At 38.1% G+C, this 19,538-nt stretch overlaps 1 protein-coding gene across 2 annotated transcripts; it reads right to left on the reverse strand.

Annotated features, from left to right (window-relative positions):
- Positions 1-621: 621 nt before the first annotated feature.
- On the reverse strand, positions 622-18,501 carry tefa (TEF transcription factor, PAR bZIP family member a). Of its 2 annotated transcripts, none has more exons than XM_061908966.1 (5): positions 18,240-18,501; positions 15,481-15,843; positions 11,440-11,660; positions 1,952-2,163; positions 622-1,782 (listed from the first exon to the last, which is right to left on the reverse strand). In XM_061908966.1, the coding sequence occupies exons 1-5, from the start codon at positions 18,313-18,315 to the stop codon at positions 1,758-1,760; spliced, it is 897 nt and encodes a 298-aa protein (XP_061764950.1). In that variant the 5' UTR covers positions 18,316-18,501; the 3' UTR covers positions 622-1,757. The 2 variants fall into 2 exon arrangements, with proteins under 2 accessions (XP_061764950.1, XP_061764949.1); XM_061908965.1 differs by lacking the exon at positions 18,240-18,501 and adding an exon at positions 16,410-16,718.
- Between the last annotated feature and the right edge of the window lie 1,037 nt (positions 18,502-19,538).

A 19,538-nucleotide genomic window follows, 5' to 3' on the forward strand; every position in this document is an offset into this window, starting at 1 on the left:
TAACTTACAAATCTGTGAAGGCACTATTAATGCTAAAAGGTACATACAGGTTTTAAAGCAACATTTGTTGCCATCCAAGCAACGTTTTCATGGACGCCCCTGCTTATTTCAGCAGGACAATGCCAAGCCATGTGTTACAACAGCGTGGTTTCATAGTAAAGAGTGGGGGTACTGCCTGTAGTCCAGACCTGTCTCCCTTTGAAAATGTGTGGAGCATTATGAAGCCTAAAATAAATTAAATATCTTGTCTTTGCAGTCAATTCAATTGAATATGAGTTGAAAAGGATTTGCAAATCATTGTATTCTGTTTTTATTTACAAATTACACAATGTGCCAACTCCAGTGGTTTTGGATTTCGTAAGTGAAAAAACCCTTTTTGTAAAAATCATGTAGAATGGAGGAACAAAATTATGGCAAAAAATACAGCAAGCATTTATTGTAAGTACAAATTTGCAGTCTCAGACCATGTTAGGTTGTGGTGTTTTGTGTGACCTTCCAATAAATTGCAACCCTAGGTTAACTGCAAGGTGTTTACTTTTAGTTTAAATAAATGACTACATTATAGCTCTAGCTTTTCATTTGCGAGTTCTGAAGTAAAATATTATGGAATAAACAGTAAGATTTTGTCAACAAGGCTTTATTTATACACAGTATATGTACATGAAGGTAACCACACCCATAAATTCAAAATACTACTTCACAAAGACAGAAGTATGACAGAATCCCCTCAAAACGTGTCCTGCTTTGCAATTCGGATTGCATTGGAACAACTTGAACAAGTCAGGAAGCCCAATATTTATATGATATCAACATTACATCAATGTTACTGGATTTGAATGGAAACAAATAAGACTAGTTATTTATGAGATATATAGAGTCGTGGCTGTTAGAAGATGAGTCAAAGACTGAAAAAGAATAGTTTAAGTAAAATAATGGATGGAAGCACAGCAGTGGGGAATATAGACACTTAATAAAATACGTACTTTATTGTGTGGCTATGAAATGATTTAGACAAGACAAAAAAAAATCCTAACGGAGCCAAAAAAACTAGGAATCAAATATAACTGTTTAATTGTGCCTTCTGTAAAGACACCCATGCCTATCATTAAGCTTAAAGTGTTGTTCAAATGATTTAAACACTTTTACAGCCATGCAAAAGATGCATTCTCTGGTTTTTGTCTTTGTACTGTCAAGTGGACAGGAATTGTAAAATCATCAGATTGTTTACATTTGATAGATCTTTTTTCAACTTATGAGACAATTTCAAGTAGGATCTGCTGTGCAGAAATAAGAGCGGTAGACACACAAACTGAAACAGGAATCACAGAATATCACTAATCCCCTGAAGACATGTCCCAGTCATTTACTATCAATGAAAAAAGACACTTCTTTTTAAAAAAGACATGTGAAGATGAACCAACTATACCATCTTTGAAATATTGTAATCGCTCCCTTAAAGATATACTGTACAACGAAACCCATAATTATCACTTAAATGAAAATACACATCGGGGCAATGCATTGAAAACTAATTTGGTTGTAGTTTTTAAAGTGTAATGACAATTAAATTCTGTTATGTATTTGACTATCATCTTATTCACTTACATGGATGATTAAAAAAAGTACAGCTACATTGTATTAGCTTGTATTGCTTTGCATTGCGCACACACTGCTGCTGTGGCTCCTCCTCTTCTACACCCGGTCTATTAAACTGTTCTGTGTGTGTCATTTGTTTATTCACGTGTTGTAAAAATAAATCAAATGTGGTCTTCTGGCACCGCACTTGAAAGAGAAGAGAAGAAGGATGAGTGACATATTTGTGTTGAAGGACATTTCACCAGCAACAAGCAGGAAATGACTCCTCCCTCCCTCCCTGTTCGTCAGCCCACAAAGTGTATTGTGTTGTGTCAGCACATCTGACAACATTTCATACACATATTGTGTCCCTTACAGTTTTCCAAATTTGGCTTCGTAGTGACCCACGATGTCCTTGTAGGAACTGCACTCCTTGCGGAGGTCCGCCACCTCCGTCCTCAAAACCGAGTTCTCCCTCTCCAGGAACGCCGCTCGCACCGTGATCTGGTTCTCTTTTAGTCTGCGGGCGTCGCGTGAGCGCTTGGCTGCCACGTTGTTTTTGTTTCGTCTCTGCCAGTACTTTTCGTCCTGCAAGATAGAAACAAACGTGTTTGCCACGGTAACCTTGTTTTGCTGTTTCAGCATTTCCAAAGCGCACAACTTTAAGAAAACACACTTCTGTCCATTAATTGGTTGACACTACAGGAAAGGAATTTGATTGCATACCATTTTTTGGTAAAAATAATTGGTCACATGAAAGGAAATTAAATTGATAAGAATGAATGCTAAATGTCATTGTTTGAATAGGTATTTATATGGCTACACGACAAAAGATGATGTTTTAAGTAATGCTGTTCCAATCAGGGTTTTATGCCGCCGATTCTCATCCTCCATGAGTGATTTCAGCCGATACCGATCACTATTAACTGTAAATCGTTTATTTATGATGAGTTCTATTGTAATATTTAAACTAGTTCCTTATTTTCTTTTATTACATGCAACTGTTTAAGCAAAACAAAGTCAAAAGTACACAATAAGTAAACCAAATCAAAATGTACTTTCTACAACTCATTTAAATCCTTAGGTTTTTGCCCTCCTCCTGTGTCCAGGGAATTATTACCACAGTTCGTTAACAAAAACAAAAAAAAGATTTTGCGGCAATAAAAATATCGACCTAATTACTCTAGCATCGGTCATATGTAATTTATTTGCCGCAATGGAGGATGCTATGGGGATCGGCGTTTGTGACTGGCATTAATCAACAACGGGAATTAAATACTTTTTCACGAAAAATCATCCAATACTGATCGGTGGCCAGTAGATCGGCATATCCCCATTAATAAGTATGTATTTTCAACCAATAATTGAATTGGGAAACAATATGTATATATTTTTTTAGTTTTGTTTTATTAATACATTTACAAAGATGTCAACAATGTTGTTCATGTTGTCATTTGGGGATATTTTGTGTAGAATTTTGAGGGGGGAAAAAATTGTATTTCATTTTGGGATTTAGGTTGTCACTCACAAAACGTGGACAAAGTGAAGCACTGCAGAATAACTTCCAGATGCACTGTATTTTCTTTTACTGTGTTAGACCAGTATCCTTATCTTGATATGTACTGAAAATCTGACACATTTTACTGAAGATAAGTAAAATAATGTGCCAACCGAACAAGAACATATGATTTTTAAGAAGTGTATCTCAGATAGTATATCATAAATTCAAAAAAGGCCAACTGGTCTAACATAGTAAGTGCCTAGTAAGAAAAATATATTTCCCCTTTTATTTTATATATTTAATTATTTGCAGTAAAATGTCATGGTTCACTAAGCAGTTATTCCAAATGAATGCTTGTTTTGCGTTGCAACTAAAAGGAAGGAATTGTGTTTACATGAAAGTGATTAAGATCTTGAGGAATGGTTTCCTTTTGAGAAAAAACTGTTACGTTTTTTTTTATTGGTCGGATAATTCCCAAAAATATTTCTCCTGTCAAATCACATTGGTCCATATTAGTGGTGCATATTAGTGGTGGCCGGTGTAAACAAAAAGTCACAGAGTGCCGAGTCACTGTGAGACGACAAAACAGCAGCTGTGTGTATTTAAAGGCTGCCTCGGCTGCAAACTAACATTGTGACAAACTGTCGAACAATTTTACACTCAAAATAAATTTGGAACGTTCAAGTTGATATAAAATCCAGAATATTGTTCTTAAGTATCTCTCAATATGATGGTGGCATGACGTCACGTAACATGTAGTGAAATAGGCTGATAAAAAGGATAAAACATATTTAAAGGACAATATTTATGATTATAATCAACATTTAACTGATCAAGGAGCTCTTTGAATTATTAGGTCCATCAGTGCTAAATATCATAAACTTATCACTCTCCTCGGGCAGTGTTCCCCTAGCATTCAAAAAAGCGGTTATTCATCCTCTTCTTAAAAGACCTAACCTCGATCCTGACCTCATGGTAAATTACCGACCGGTGTCTCACCTTCCCTTTATTTCAAAAATCCTTGAAAAAATTGTTGCGGAGCAGTTAAATGAACACTTAGCGTCTAACAATCTATGTGAAACCTTTCAATCCGGTTTCAGGGCAAATCACTCCACGGAGACAGCCCTCGCAAAAATGACTAATGATCTATTGCTAACGATGGATTCTGATGCGTCATCTATGTTGCTGCTCCTCGATCTTAGCGCTGCTTTCGATACCGTCGATCATAATATTTTATTAGAACGTATCAAAACACGAATTGGTATGTCAGACTTAGCCCTGTCTTGGTTTAACTCTTATCTTACTGATAGGATGCAGTGTGTCTCCCATAACAATGTGACCTCGGACTATGTTAAGGTAACGTGTGGAGTTCCCCAGGGTTCGGTCCTTGGCCCTGCACTCTTCAGCATCTACATGCTGCCGCTAGGTGACATCATACGCAAATACGGTATCAGCTTTCACTGTTATGCTGATGACACCCAACTCTACATGCCCCTAAAGCTGACCAACACGCCGGATTGTAGTCAGCTGGAGGCGTGTCTTAATGAAATTAAACAATGGATGTCCGCTAACTTTTTGCAACTCAACGCCAAAAAAACGGAAATGCTGATTATCGGTCCTGCTATACACCGAACTCTATTTAATAATACAACTCTAACATTTGACAACCAAACAATTAAACAAGGCGACACGGTAAAGAATCTGGGTATTATCTTCGACCCAACTCTCTCCTTTGAGGCACACATTAAAAGCGTTACTAAAACGGCCTTCTTTCATCTCCGTAACATCGCTAAAATTCGCTCCATTCTGTCCACTAAAGACGCTGAGATCATTATCCATGCGTTTGTTACGTCTCGCCTCGACTACTGTAACGTATTATTTTCGGGTCTCCCCATGTCTAGCATTAAAAGATTACAGTTGGTACAAAATGCGGCTGCTAGACTTTTGACAAGAACAAGAAAGTTTGATCACATTACACCTGTACTGGCTCACCTGCACTGGCTTCCTGTGCACTTAAGATGTGACTTTAAGGTTTTACTACTTACGTATAAAATACTACACGGTCTAGCTCCATCTTATCTTGCCGATTGTATTGTACCGTATGTCCCGGCAAGAAATCTGCGTTCAAAGGACTCCGGCTTATTAGTGATTCCCAAAGCCCAAAAAAAGTCTGCGGGCTATAGAGCGTTTTCCGTTCGGGCTCCAGTACTCTGGAATGCCCTCCCGGTAACAGTTTGCGATGCCACCTCAGTAGAAGCATTTAAGTCTCACCTTAAAACTCATTTGTATACTCTAGCCTTTAAATAGACTCCCTTTTTAGACCAGTTGATCTGCCGTTTCTTTTCTTTTTCTTCTATGTCCCACTCTCCCGTGTGGAGGGGGTCCGGTCCGATCCGGTGGCCATGTACTGCTCGCCTGTGTATCGGCTGGGGACATCTCTGCGCTGCTGGTCCGCCTACGCTTCGGATGGTTTCCTGCTGGCTCCGCTGTGAACGGGACTCTCGCTGCTGTGTCTTGGATCCTCTTTGGACTGGACTCTCGCGACTGTGTTGTATCCATTGTGGATTGAACTTTCACAGTATCATGTTAGACCCGCTCGACATCCATTGCTTTCCTCCTCTCTAAGGTTCTCATAGTCATCATTGTCACCGACGTCCCACTGGGTCATCATTGTCACCGATGTCCCACTGGGTGTGAGTTTTCCTTGCCCTTATGTGGGCCTACCGAGGATGTCGTGGTGGTTTGTGCAGCCCTTTGAGACACTAGTGATTTAGGGCTATATAAGTAAACATTGATTGATTGATTGATTGATTTCAACTAGTGTAAGCCTTTTTTCTCTCTCTCTTTTCATTTTTTTGGTTTATCTAATTTTTACAATGTGCCATGGTTCCATAAAAAAGCCGCATTCTGCAAATAGATCCATTGTAATGATAACAAATACAGTATTAGTATATTACAAATACTACACTCGTTAGATCTTTTGTCTTTTTTTAAATCGTTTACCAACTCAAGAAGTAAAAAACATTAGTAGATTTCGCTTTTGTTTATAGTTATTTTGCGCTATTAACTTTGTAGTACAATTTGTATGTAATAAAAGGCAATAAGGAAATCATTAAATAAATAATTTATATTGTCAGTTCACAGTTGTGATAAAAAATTTAATAATTTAATGACCCTGAAAATTTTAAGTACCAGCAACGGTATGACTAATACTGTTTCAGTGCTTTTCTGCAACTGCTTGGTGTTGGATCGATACCCACATTTGAACTATTGCCCAAAACTAATGTAAAGTATCCAAACAACAGAATAATTGGTGTTTATTACATTTTAACACAAGTTTAAATAGAAACAGGTTACAGCAAAAAGTAAACAAATATTAACAGTAAGTTATCATGTAGACTAATAATTATTTTAAGAAAATAATACAACTGGATTTGACACAATATGTAACTCCATGCTTCAGCAGCCAAATGAGTTGCCCTTGTAACATGTTGAAAATAGTTTTATTTTAATTTATATGCCAAATAATATATTGTAATAGGCCTGGGGGATACATTGATTATATTGATAAAATATTTGTTTTCCTCCTCTTGCTCCAGCATACTTTTTCCCCACAGGAGCTCCTGTAGCTTCTGCCTTCCTCTTTACCTCCTTAGCGGAGGTTCAAACACCAAGCAAAAAATGACTATAAAAGCTCGCTAACCAGAACGAGATTGTTCCGAAGAAAAGAAAAGTGTTGTCAGTAGTTTGCGTCAAACAAGTAACAGCACACAGAAAACTATATTTTAAAATGTCATCAGCACCAAAAATGTATAACAGCATCTGAAACCAAAACCTCCAGTCGAGTGCGAGAAATGCAACTAATTATGAGGCGAACAAGGCCGCAAAACCAACAAACTCTGTCTAAAAAACAGTTTACAATGGTAAAATCATTTACACAAGGTACCATGTATGTTGATTAAGAAGCACAGTGAAAAACAGTCACTAAAGCAGTCGCTCTGCACACCACCAAGATGTGTGACTGAACAAGGTTGCGTTTATCCACTTACTGAAACTAAGGTATTCTCAACATTTTACTTGATTATTTATTTGCATACAATGTATATTACTACAGATTTTATGTTTAGGCCACATCAGCCAAGCCTAGATTGTTGCAGGAGGATGCAATATATATTGCAATATAGATTTTAAGCAATACCGCCCATCCCCAGTGTTAGTATTTAAGCACCGAATAAATGCATGACTCAAGACACGCTCCTCTCTCACATCCTTTCCTACTTTGCTACCTTACTAATTGTCAACACAGGCCCTTATGCGTCTTATTATCTGGCAAACCAGGCGTGTTTAAAAGCAAAGTTACGATGCATACCGTCAACAGTTCAATTACAATTTTTTGATGAGCAGGGACAAACCGGAAGCATCAAATCTGCATTTGTTGCAAGCCGCCATAAATAAATATGTACAGTAAATAAAGTATGTGGAAATCACTGGCATTGTTGCTCAGGGGTCATATGCCAATTAACATGGCTCGCCGAGGAAGAAATGTGCAGTATTGGGTACTGACAATACTGATAAAAAAACATTGTATTTTTTGCCTGTTGGTATCAGACCTACTCAGTGGCCTAGTGGTTAGAGTGTCCGCCCTGAGATCGGTAGGTTGTGAGTTCAAACCCCGGCCAAGTCATACCAAAGACTATAAAAAAACTTCTCAAGGGTTTGCCCCGCCTTCCGCCCGATTGTAGCCGAGCGCCCAACGCCCCCTGCGAACCCAAAAGGGAATAAGCGGTAGAAAAATGGATGGATGGGTATCAAAGAATCGGTTGAACTGAAAATAAACAAAATTATGTGCCAACAAAACAAGAACATATGACTTGCCAAAATGTAAAATGTTTTTTTAGAGTTTAGTACCAGTACATCAGAATTGCAAAATACGGAAACTGGACTAAAATATTAAGTGACTAGTATAAAAAATATATTTCCCCCTTGACTCAAGCTTAAGTTTTTGCACAGAACTCTCATGTCTTATTGAGCATTTATTCCAAATTGTATTCAAAGTCTAACATTCCCATTTTAGTTTTGAGTAATAAATAAAAAGGAGGAATCATATATATATGTGACTGAGCTCTTGAGGAACTCTTCATTTAAAAAAAAAAAAAAGTTTTGTTTTCCTTCTTGGTCTGATTCATGCACACATTATTTCCACTCAAACCACATTGGTCCATATTAGTGGTGGCTAGTGTAAACAAATAGTCCCAGAAGGCAGAGTCACTGTGAAACCACCAAACAGCATACTCACATTCTCATTGTGACATATTGTCTCTTAAATAGCTCTAAAACAGAATCAATATTATTCCCTTTGTCTTTTCTTGTCTGAATGACAGTTTTAACAGCTCAGCTGTGACAATTCTCCAAATAGGATACTGGCATTTGACTAATTCACTTTTTTAAATGTTCATTACAATCAATTTTGATACGTTTTTAAACAATTATTTTTTTAATCGATTAATCTATCAATTGATTAAGTGTCTTGGACTCTGTGCGGCAAGGCGTGAGCTGCTGTTTGATAGCATCACACAGTGCAAAAAGTTGGCCCACTACCAACACGTTTAGTAGCATACACGGACAAATCGATCACAAAACCAAATGCCACCGCAGAAGTGGAAATATTTCAGGAATCTTTGGAACAAGATTAGCCTATTAACAATGAGGAGCCAGTTTGCCGAATATGCACAAATAAATTAAACCTGCACTCACTCCACATTTGGTGAACAAGGAGAGCTTAAACAAAACGGAGTAAAATGCTGTCCACTCACAGAAAGTGTGGTTAATTAAATACATTGCCAAAGGCATGCTGCCAATTAACACTGTTGAAAAACTTGCATTTCTAAAAGTGCTGCAAACGTTTGTCATGTTGTCATGTAATGTCATCTTGGTGTTTCCTCTCTTGGAATTTACCAAACTTTAAGTTTTTTTTTGCATAAGACTTTTGAGGGGAAAATTTTTTATTTTTTATACTACGGTATATAAACACTTATACCGTAGTGTTTATATTGTTACTCTGCACTTTTGTTTACAAAGTTCCAAACTTGATTGTCAGTTAAATAATGTACAAGTCTACCTCTGCCTTCATGTTCAATATTGAAGTGCAACTTTGTTTGTCAATATTTTATTTAGCCATTTTTTTGGGTTGTGTATATTTGAGGAACCCCCAATCCACTCCTTAATATATGCTATTGTGTTTGGTTTACATTTTTATTTAAGTGCTACATTTTGCAGACTTAGTATAGTTAATTCTTATGGTTTGTTTACTTAACTTGAAAGTTTAAACGTTTACATTTCAATTACAATGTTGATATATACGAGAAACAAAAGTTTATTGTATTCAAAAGGATACACATGCATTATTGTTATGTATTATCATCACATCAGTGGTTAATTTGTTCTTAAAGAAAATAATGGCACTGATATTGTTAATCGGCAATAATTTGTGGCCCAATATATTGTTGAGCAAGATGTGCTATTGGCCCAGGCTTAACAACACATTTTACAAATTAATTCCCACAAACTACAAACTTCGTATGCATGTTGTTCGATCAAGGATATAAAAATAAATTACTAACAGAACGGCTTTACTTTCTCTGTAATTGGTCTTGATTCCTTTTTAAAGGGGTCATTTTCTGACTTTTTTCTACATTTTAAATATTTTCTTGTGGTGTACATAACATGTTATGGTGTTTTTTGGCCAACATTTTGCATTGATTATGTTTTACAAACTATCATCAAAAAGCGTCTTCCCCCTGTCAGCCATATTATGTTGTTTTTAGAGCTTTCAGTTAGACTTTACTAAGTTAGAGGTATATGTTATTTTGTACAGTATTATAAATGTCAACAGCAGAGGATGCATGTGCATGTACAAGCCAGTCTACCCCAAAACAGGAGGATAAAAAAAACAAAAAAACTTATTGACTATATCCGACTACAACGGTGGACTCATGCAAAGCTCTTCTGGTGTGTGTATATATCTATATTGTATATATATATATATATATATATATAAACATGTGTGACTATGACCAACCCTAACCCAAACCTAACCAACTAAAACATTTAAGATCAATGTAGGATTTTGCTTTAAAAAAATTTTAATCACAATTGTAATTCGGAGAAAAACACAGGAAGCAGTGGAACAATATCAACTACATATTTAACCATTTCATTATTTAATTTTATTACATACTATAGTTTAAGAAAAACAAAGTCAAAAGTACACAATAACTTAACAAAAGCAAAAACTACTATATATTACTCATTGAAATCATTAATTTTTTTCTCTTCAGAAGCCCTTCTGGGTCCATCGACACGTCTGCTAAAGCAAACTAAGCTTATTATTTGTTTCAAGCTAGCCTACGGGTTAGCATGTTTTCTTGTCGCCTGCGGTTATCTTGCTTGATGTGTCACATTTTTAGCCTCTTTTTTAAGTCCCCCCAGTGACAAACTACATTTTTTTACATTACTTGTAAGAAATGTAGTTTATTTGCTGTAATGCAGGTGACATTAAATTAGAAGGGCTACTCCAGATTGTGAATGGATGTACACAAACATAGTTAGCTGCTAGCCACTAGCAGCATCTTTTAGCACAGGGACCAAACTGCAAGGCATGAACTATTAGTGATTGTTTATTCTGATGATCATTGAAAGGCATTGATTAGCATCTAGTGTTCATATACTTTTTATATTGATCAGAGGTTGCGCAATAGCATTTATATTGCAAACGAGATGCTACGTAATCAACAACACTTCTGCCGGTTGTAGTCAATTCGACCAAATATGCTAGTAGAGATTAAATGTTATGTGAATTAATGTGGAGAAATAAACCCCTACGGTCAGCCATTAAAACAGACTCATGGGAAGTATTATTAGGAGTGAATCATCAAAATAGAGATTGCAATAAAAGTAGAGATGGGAATCCTTATTTATGTATCTTGATGCAGCTTTAAATGTTTTTGTTTCAATAAATAAGTGTTTATCACTTGCAACTTTAATAAACAATTCAATTGGAATAAGAAACAGTTCAGTTAATTCCCACATTTATTAAATTAATGAAAAAGTGTGCAATACTGTACCACAAGTGCTCGATAGTAAAGGAAGTGGTTGGATCTCTCAGTGAGGTGGCTCGCTGCAGTCAGCCAAATTTTACAACTGTCTTCATTACTTTATTTGCAATAAATACATTGATTATTGATTACTGACGTTTACCAATTGATTCTACAGTATATTTGTCCATGTCCAAATTTTAAGGCATCTAAAAATTAATTACTTCCCCCACCTCTAGTTATAAGCATGTTACAGTTGTAATAACATACCTTCTGTTCTTCAGGAACGTACACCTTTTTAGCTTTCTTAATCATGGGCTGAGGCTTGAGCTCTTCTTCGCTGAACTTGTGTTTGCGGGGGTTGAAGAGTTCGCCCCCCGGTACACTAGACAAGACCAGGTCTGTGGGGTCTGGTTCGTAGTTGATTTCGACTTCAATTTCGTCAGGATTGACAGGCTCTGAGGACGTGCACTCTGCTTCTGTTTTTACTTCTGAAAAGGAGAAAAGAATACATAACCTGGTAAACAATCCCATTGGCCAAACTTATGAATGTATTTTTATTAGGGCAGGGCAACGATTAAAAATGTTAATCAAAGTTGATCGCACTATTTCTCCAATTAATCGCGATTAACTGCATTGTATACGCAAAGCCCAATAATGAATTCAAAAGTAGTGTGTAATGCACCTTTATGGGAATATTCTCCCACATGAACAAAAGCGCCAAACATTTGTTGTGCAAACACAATTTAAATCAGTCCTTGTTAAACAGTAGCAGTTAAATAGCATATTTTATGAAAGTCTACTCAAAAAATGTAAATACAAACATTTAAGCTTATTGCCACTGCCAGGGTATTTAAGTTATCCTGTTTGTTATGGAAAATAAATATAATCTATATACAAATCTCTGAGCCACAATCATAACATCTGAACAGGCAATTTCTGAGGTAACAGCAGAAACATTTTTTTTTTTTTATCAGGGATCTTATCTTTAAAAAACCTATATTATATTATAGGTAGTGGGCTGTTTTAGGGAATTTTTGATCAAATTATCCGTAGTAGCAATATTAATAATGTTGTTTTTATTCTGCGTAGTGCACTTAAAATAATTATGACCATATCTAGGAATTGATACGATAGGAATTTTCCGATTGTTTGCTTGGTGCTTTGATAAACTGAACGCATATACATGGTACTATATTGTGATGTTATGAGCCAGGGAAAAAAAGAACTACCCTACCCAGCATGCAACAGGAGTGACGAGCATGCGCGGTAGCCCGGTATAGGTTGTGTCGCCATGACGGCATCTTGTATGTTGTGATATGCACGCTCTGAAAGCAAACGTTAAGAACTCAGCCAACACTCCTCGTCTGCATTATTCATAAATAGACAGACAAAACATATACTCCGCTGCTTCACATGCCGCTGTATTCCCATGCTAGCTAGCCGGTCTGGCAACCACGCGTCATTCAGTCCAAAACGGCCCGATCTATCCACATTCAGAATTGTCTGGCGGTCGTAAGTGATCCAGGAGTGACCACGCTGTAAGCCAGCCATGAAATTTGCAGAATTGTCCGGTATTTTTGCCAAATGTTCCATCTTTACCAAGAGCCCCTCGACGCCGAAGTACATCCGGGAGATGCCATCTTGTTAAGAAAAGGCGTTAACAAAATAAAAGCATGTAAACAACATACGCAAATGTGCGATAAAATAATTGTCGGCGTTAATAGATTGATGAGTTAACGCGTAATTAACGCATTAATTTGCCCCCCCCTAATTTTTATATATTGTGGGTGAATTGCAGCAGTAAAGTTTTAAACCAATGCACACCAGAGGACTACACCCCTAAAAATACAAATGCATTTGCTGTTTTATATAAATTTTGCTTGGTTAAAATCTCATTCTTTATACATGTGTTCAAGTTGTAATGCTTATTTTTGTTGGCCTGTCAATGGCCTAGTCCAGCGGTCTGCAACCTTTACTATCAAAAGAGACATTTTACCACTTCTTCCACTAATGAAAAGTAGTATAGAGCCGCAAAATGTAACAGAGTTTAGAAACTTTTAAGTTTTCACCTTTTAATTTACAGGAAAACAAATCTGTCCATTGGAAATTAAACTACTTATCCTTTTGTATTTTCTTTTTTGGCAAGTATTATTTGTTAGCTTACCCAAGGGGTTGAACACTCGAGAAGCTGAACTGAACACAGAGGCTTCCAGTTTCTTTTACTTGCCTTCCTTGCACCTCAAGAGTCAGCCAGCAAGTGTTCATGGCCTCACAGACAGTCGGAAATTGTAGAACTTTTTTTTGAAAATGGTAACCTTTTTTCACTCCGGGGTTAAAAAAATCTGAGGGAGCCCTCCATCCATCCATTTTCTACCACTTGTCCCTTTTGGGGTCGCTGGCGCCTATCTCAGCTGCATTCAGGCGGTATGCGGGGTACATCCTGGACAAGTCGTCACCTCATCACAGGGCTCTGAGGGAGCCACAACAACGAAACAGAAGAGCCACAAGTGGCTCCATAGCCGCGGGTTGCAGACCCCTGGGCTAGTCTACTCTATGTTAGCATTAAGCTAACGGCTCAAGAGCCAGCCTTTATGCTGTATGGTTGTATTGATTTGTTTCACTTTATACCAAACTGTATTGTTTATTTAACATGATTTCCACACACATATATATACATATATATGATGTGTAAATTAATGTACTTTCATTCGCGTCCTTAGTTTGACAGTAACTTAATTTTGAATACTTTCAAGAAAACAACCTGAAGTTTTAAGTTTTTTAATTTCTGATTTAAACCAGACGATTTGGATACGATCATCCGTGAGCAAGAAGAACCCATGCAAATACTGATACCCTTCAAATGTCATAACTGTCCATTTTTCAATGTATTTATGGTGAGTGCTATTGACAGTCTAACCATCCATCCATCCCTTTTTTACCGCTTATTCCCTTTGGGGTCGCTGGTGCCTATCTCAGCTAAAATTGGGCGGAACGCGGGGTACACCCTGGACAAGTCGCCACCTCATCGCAGGGCCAACACAGATAGACAGACAACATTCACACACTAGGGACCATTTAGTGTTGCCAATCAACCAATCCCCTGGTGCATGTCTTTGGAGGTGGGAGGAAGCCGGAGTACCCGGAGGAAACCCACGCAGTCACGGGGAGGACATGCAAACTCCACACAGAAAGCTCCTGTGCCTGGGATTGAACCCAGGACTATTCAAGACCTTCGTATTGTGAGGTAGACGCACCAACCCCTCTCTCCACCGTGCTGCCCCAGTCGAACCATATCATCATATTTAAACTCGGTCTTTATTTTCATCCTCTTTGTTTATATGTTTAGCAATACATGATATTTAAGATACAAAGAGTTTTGGTTTATGTGCCGTAATGAAAGTGATTATTATTAGCTTACAGAAGCGACTCTACAGTGTGTATCGAGAAACAGAGATGCTAGCTGCTGTTTAGTCAGACTAAAAATATGTACAGTGTCAGCTAGACCCAAAGTGGATAGGCGTTTGTCATCTGCAATAAAATGCAACAATCAACAATGGCGATCACATACTTTTTTACAAAAATCGGCCGATAGTGAACTGTGGCCGATCAATCAGCCCATCCCTAATAATAACTCACGGAAGCTGCCTATCATATTATCAGACCAGACGCGAGTACAGGGTGAACTCAGCCATTATTAGTATGCTTTCGCCGCGTATCAGGTTATGTTTTTTTCCCACTTATTTCATTGTTCGTTTTGAAGGAGTCAAGTCACCGTTGTGGGAGAACAAAACATTACATCAGCTTCACTCCTGTGATTTAGTAATGGGATAAAACATTCACAGGATTTTGATGTAAAGAATATAAGTAGTTTTATCCAAATATGATTCTATTTTTCTCAAATGAGTATTCTAACTTAAGTTTTTCTAAACAGTAACTTTTCAACACTTTATCTCCATCTCTTTGAGTGTAGACTGCATTTATTTGTTATCAAAACTGCTTTACGTTTAATTTCATCCAGAAGGCACTTCTCGTGAGAAGGGCTGAAGATTGGGTGTCTTGAGACAATTAACGTTATTGTAAGTTTTGTATCGCATGTCATAACGTATAAAAAGCTAATTTGAGATTACCAAGCATTTATAGCTTGTGGACGCTTCCTTAATTGATGAATTGATACAGCAAACAGTGTACTTCAATTCCACTCTATAATTAAATTAATTGCAGCTATTCTGCGCGTCTGCCGACTTAGTCTAGTAAAAGCTGCACTCAATTGTAAATTTAAGGAAACCCTACTCCTTCTTCTCCACTTACCTGACGAAACATCACACGTGATGTCTGTCTCACAGTTAGTGATGATCACCACCTCCTCATCACACTTGCCCAGGTCATCAATGGGCAGCAGGCCCACGTTGGCCGGCGTAACCTCGGTTTTGACGGCCTTCTTCTTTCCCATCGAAATGCTCCCCTGCAAGGAATCTTCTCCCTGTGACGTGGATATGCCGTTCTCCATGAGGAAGTCCTCGAGGTCCATGTACTCCAGGTGGAAGTCCTCGCCTTCATAGGGGATGGTCTTGTCCCAGATAGCGGGTGTGAGGGCGGCTGACGGCCCCATCTCGCTGATTCCTCCGCCCAGGTCGGCACTGTCATCCAGACCCAGCTTCTCCTTGTCAGTGTCTTAACTCACAGGAAATGTACACAGTCATAATCTTGGCTCTATTGTATTTAAAGATGGATAACAAATGTAACACCAGCATCAAATCAATACTATTATAATACGTTATTTTTCAGTTCTCCCATATGTTTAGTTTATTTTGTTTGTTTTTTACAAATATCTGTTGTTCTGTGGATATTTCTATAATTGTAGTTTCTGATTTTGTTTACTAATTTTGCAGAATTTACTTTTGCAATAAAGATAGTGAATGTACTATTTACTTGATAGTATTACATTGTATTTTCATATATATGTATATATATGTACTGTGCATTGTACAACGCAAACATTTTGTTTGCCTATAATATTTTTGTTTGTGTTTTTTATTCTTATCAGCGTCAAAACAAGTATTCCATGATCTTGAAATGACAGCAATTCTAAGCCTTATATATTTATTAAAACCAAACCAATCCAATATTTGCAGTATCGCCCATCCCTGATGTGTTGACCCTCCCCTTTCGTTGTTTTATCTTTTTTTTTTTTGCTTATGTTTTTAGCGACACGCTACCGTCAACAGATGGCACCTTACCTTCATCACCGTCCAGTATATTCGGCGGAGGCATTTCCATTATTTTCTTCAGAACAACGGGGAACGACGTGGGGGCCCCGATGCCCGTTTCCAGTGTGACGACGACAGCTTCTCCGGACATTTTCCCTTCCTCGTTAGTTCGCGTTAAAAAAAAAACTAAAATAAGCGCCTGCGCAGCTTTAAAACGTCTGTTATTTAAGCTTACACTTTCTCCTACAAGTATTCGCAATGACTAAATAAATTAACAACCAACAATTTACTGATATCGTTGGCTCACTTCCTCACGTGACTAGATAAACTAGAGGTTATGCGGGAAAGAATAAGCCACATCCCAATGTTAAAAATCCCCGCCCCTGCACTGCTCTGATTGGTTGGTCTTGACAAAAAATGGGCGCGGTTCTAAGAACAGCCAATGGGTAACGTGGGATCAAATAACAGCGTTGTCATTGGTTGACCGAGTTATATATCGCAAGAAAACGTGCAAGGAGCAGTTCTGTACATTATAATTACAGTACAACATTTGATGTGAGCACGTGGAATTAGTTGTACTGTAATTTCTTATAAATATATATACATATACACACACACACACACACACACACAAACATACATGTGTATACATATATATATATATATATATACACACACATACATACATATACATACATATACACACACACACACACATGCACACGCACACACACTTATTTTTATATTTAATTAAGAACCGGTATATTTCCTTGAGTAGTTAAGTCTTAAAGATGTTGAGAAAACTATAATGAAATAATGTAATTCCATGATATCGGATTAATTCAAAAAGTTACATTTAACGTCCAAGATGTGCGGCATATAGTGTCATTAGTTCCCCAGTGATCACATGTGTTGTCAACATACCATGTCGAAAATGCATGGAGGAGGCGCTACATACAGTGCACAATAACAAGGTCAACCCGTTATATCAGTATCCTGCAGAGAGCATGCATTGCAAAAATTAATGTCATATTGTCAGTAAAAAAAAAAAAAAAAAGGGCGAGGCAAGGTTGCTCAAATGTTGCTTGCACACAACAAAGATCGACCAAATAAATTATTTATCTATACATTGAAACCATGCATGCAACCAGGGAAAAAAGTCAAAGTCTACTGCAACTCTTTAACAATTGCACATCTTAACCCTACACATGTGAAAATAAACTCAACTGCACAATATTGATATATTGTGCATGTACATAATGTACCTGTACATGTGTTCGTTCTATATTGCTTGCAAATGTCGTTTCCTGCGGAGGATTTATATAGTATCTAGGTGTACCTCATTTACAGCAGTAGTAAAATACAGACCAGAGACCATCAGCGTACAGATAATGGTAAGAAATGGAGCAAAACAAAAAATAATTATTTCAAGTGTGAAAAAAGTAAACACTTCTGCATGCCGCGTGCCATGCATTATTGCAAAACAGACTGCATTGAGTATACAATTTATTTGGCCAAGAGGTCTAAATCCAGTACTTTATATAGCCTTGTTTAGCAAAATAAAGCTAACTAAACCCACCTAGTGGTGGAATTGAACAACTACACATTTGTAAAATGATTCGAGTAATTGAGCTAGTATAATATAATCTACGCGAGTCCTAATTCAACTGATTGACTGTTCGTGTTGAATTTGGTTTATCTAATCATTTTTCACTGTTTAATTTTTCTCTATAGCCTATAAACAAGTCTGTACTAGTCCGTCGACGCCTATGACCAGGGTTATGCAACATGTTCGCAGTTGGCATTTCTGTGCAGTTGACTGTATAACATGAAATAAATGCTACATTATCCATCACTTACCATCTAGGTCGAAGCTCGGCAGAGTAAAGGGAGTCTCAAAAAAAGCCCTGAATATCTCTGGGATCTCTGCAGTCATATTGTATCCTTAGTTTTTGCAAGTTAAAAAAAAAAAAAAAGACAAATTATGACAAGAGTGAATAAAACTGTCTAAAAAGTGAAGAGCAGCTGTCAAATTAAGAGGTACTCAACAGGGACAGCTGTCGTTACGAGTGACCAAAGACAAAAGTTTGTCAATACACTTTAGTTAATAACCGCCTCAGGTCAGTCTCACACTGAGCACAAAGAGCGCTGATTGGTTCAAACACACGTCCATCAAAGTTCAACTGGCAAATCACGAAGCGATGTCGGCGTTACTTAAGAAATAAAAAAATAGAAAAGACTGCCCCATATATCAAACAGTTGCATAAAGGAATAAAAAATAAAATAAAAAATACATGTAATACAGGTGAATAGGTTCGTGTGATAACCAACTTGTTCAAATAAGATATGAAAATAATGAAATAATAAAAGAGCATTTATAAACATTTGTATGGAATATCTCCTCTCTGAGCTGCCACCTTATCGTGGTAGAGGAGTTTGCGTGTCCCAGTGATCCTAGGAGCTATGTTGTCCGGGGGTTTCTATGCCCCCTGGTAGGGTCTCCCAAGACAAACAGGTCCTAGGTGAGGGATCAGACAAAAAGCAGCTCAAAGACCTTTATGAAAAGTACATATCAAGGACCTAGATTTCCCTCGCCCGGACGCGGGTCAGCGGGGCAACCCTCTGGAGCCAGGCCCAGAGTTGGGGCACGATGGCAAGCGCCTGGTGGCCTGGCCTATCCCCAGGCAACGTGGGTCCCCCCTACAATGGGCTCACCACTAATGGGAGTGGTCATAGAGGTCGGGTGTAGTGTGAGCTGGGCGGCCGCCAAAGGCAGGGCACTTGGCGGTCTGATCCTCGGCTACAGAAGCTAGCTCTTGGGACGTGGAACGTCACCTCGCTGGGGAGGAAGGAGCCTGAGCTAGTGCGCGAGGTGGAGAAGTTCCGGCTGGATATAGTCGGACTTACTTCAACGCACAGCAAGGGCTCTGGAACCAATTCTCTCGAGTGGGGCTGGACTCTTTTCCACTCTGGCGTTGCAAGCAATGACAGGCGAGAGGCGACGGGCTCGGGTGGCAATTCTTGTTGGCCCCCTGCTCAAAACCTGGACGTTGGACTTTAACCCAGTGGACGAGAGGGTAGCTTCCCTCCGCCTTCGGGTTGGGGGTCGGACCCTGACTGTTGTTTGTGCTTACGCACCAAACAGCAGCTCAGAGTACC

Source organism: Nerophis ophidion, linkage group LG08, assembly GCF_033978795.1.
Source record: "Nerophis ophidion isolate RoL-2023_Sa linkage group LG08, RoL_Noph_v1.0, whole genome shotgun sequence".
NCBI lineage: Eukaryota > Metazoa > Chordata > Actinopteri > Syngnathiformes > Syngnathidae > Nerophis > Nerophis ophidion.

Excerpts from the sequence above, each read along its gene's own strand:
- tefa (XM_061908965.1), bottom strand. The coding sequence starts at position 16,530 with ATGTCCGGAGAAGCTGTCGTCGTCACACTGGAAACGGGCATCGGGGCC. Across the intron at positions 15,844-16,409 it reads TATACTGGACGGTGATGAAG|ACACTGACAAGGAGAAGCTG; the intron begins GTAAGGTGCCAT and ends CTGTGAGTTAAG. Across the intron at positions 2,164-11,439 it reads ACGTTCCTGAAGAACAGAAG|GACGAAAAGTACTGGCAGAG; the intron begins GTATGTTATTAC and ends TCTATCTTGCAG.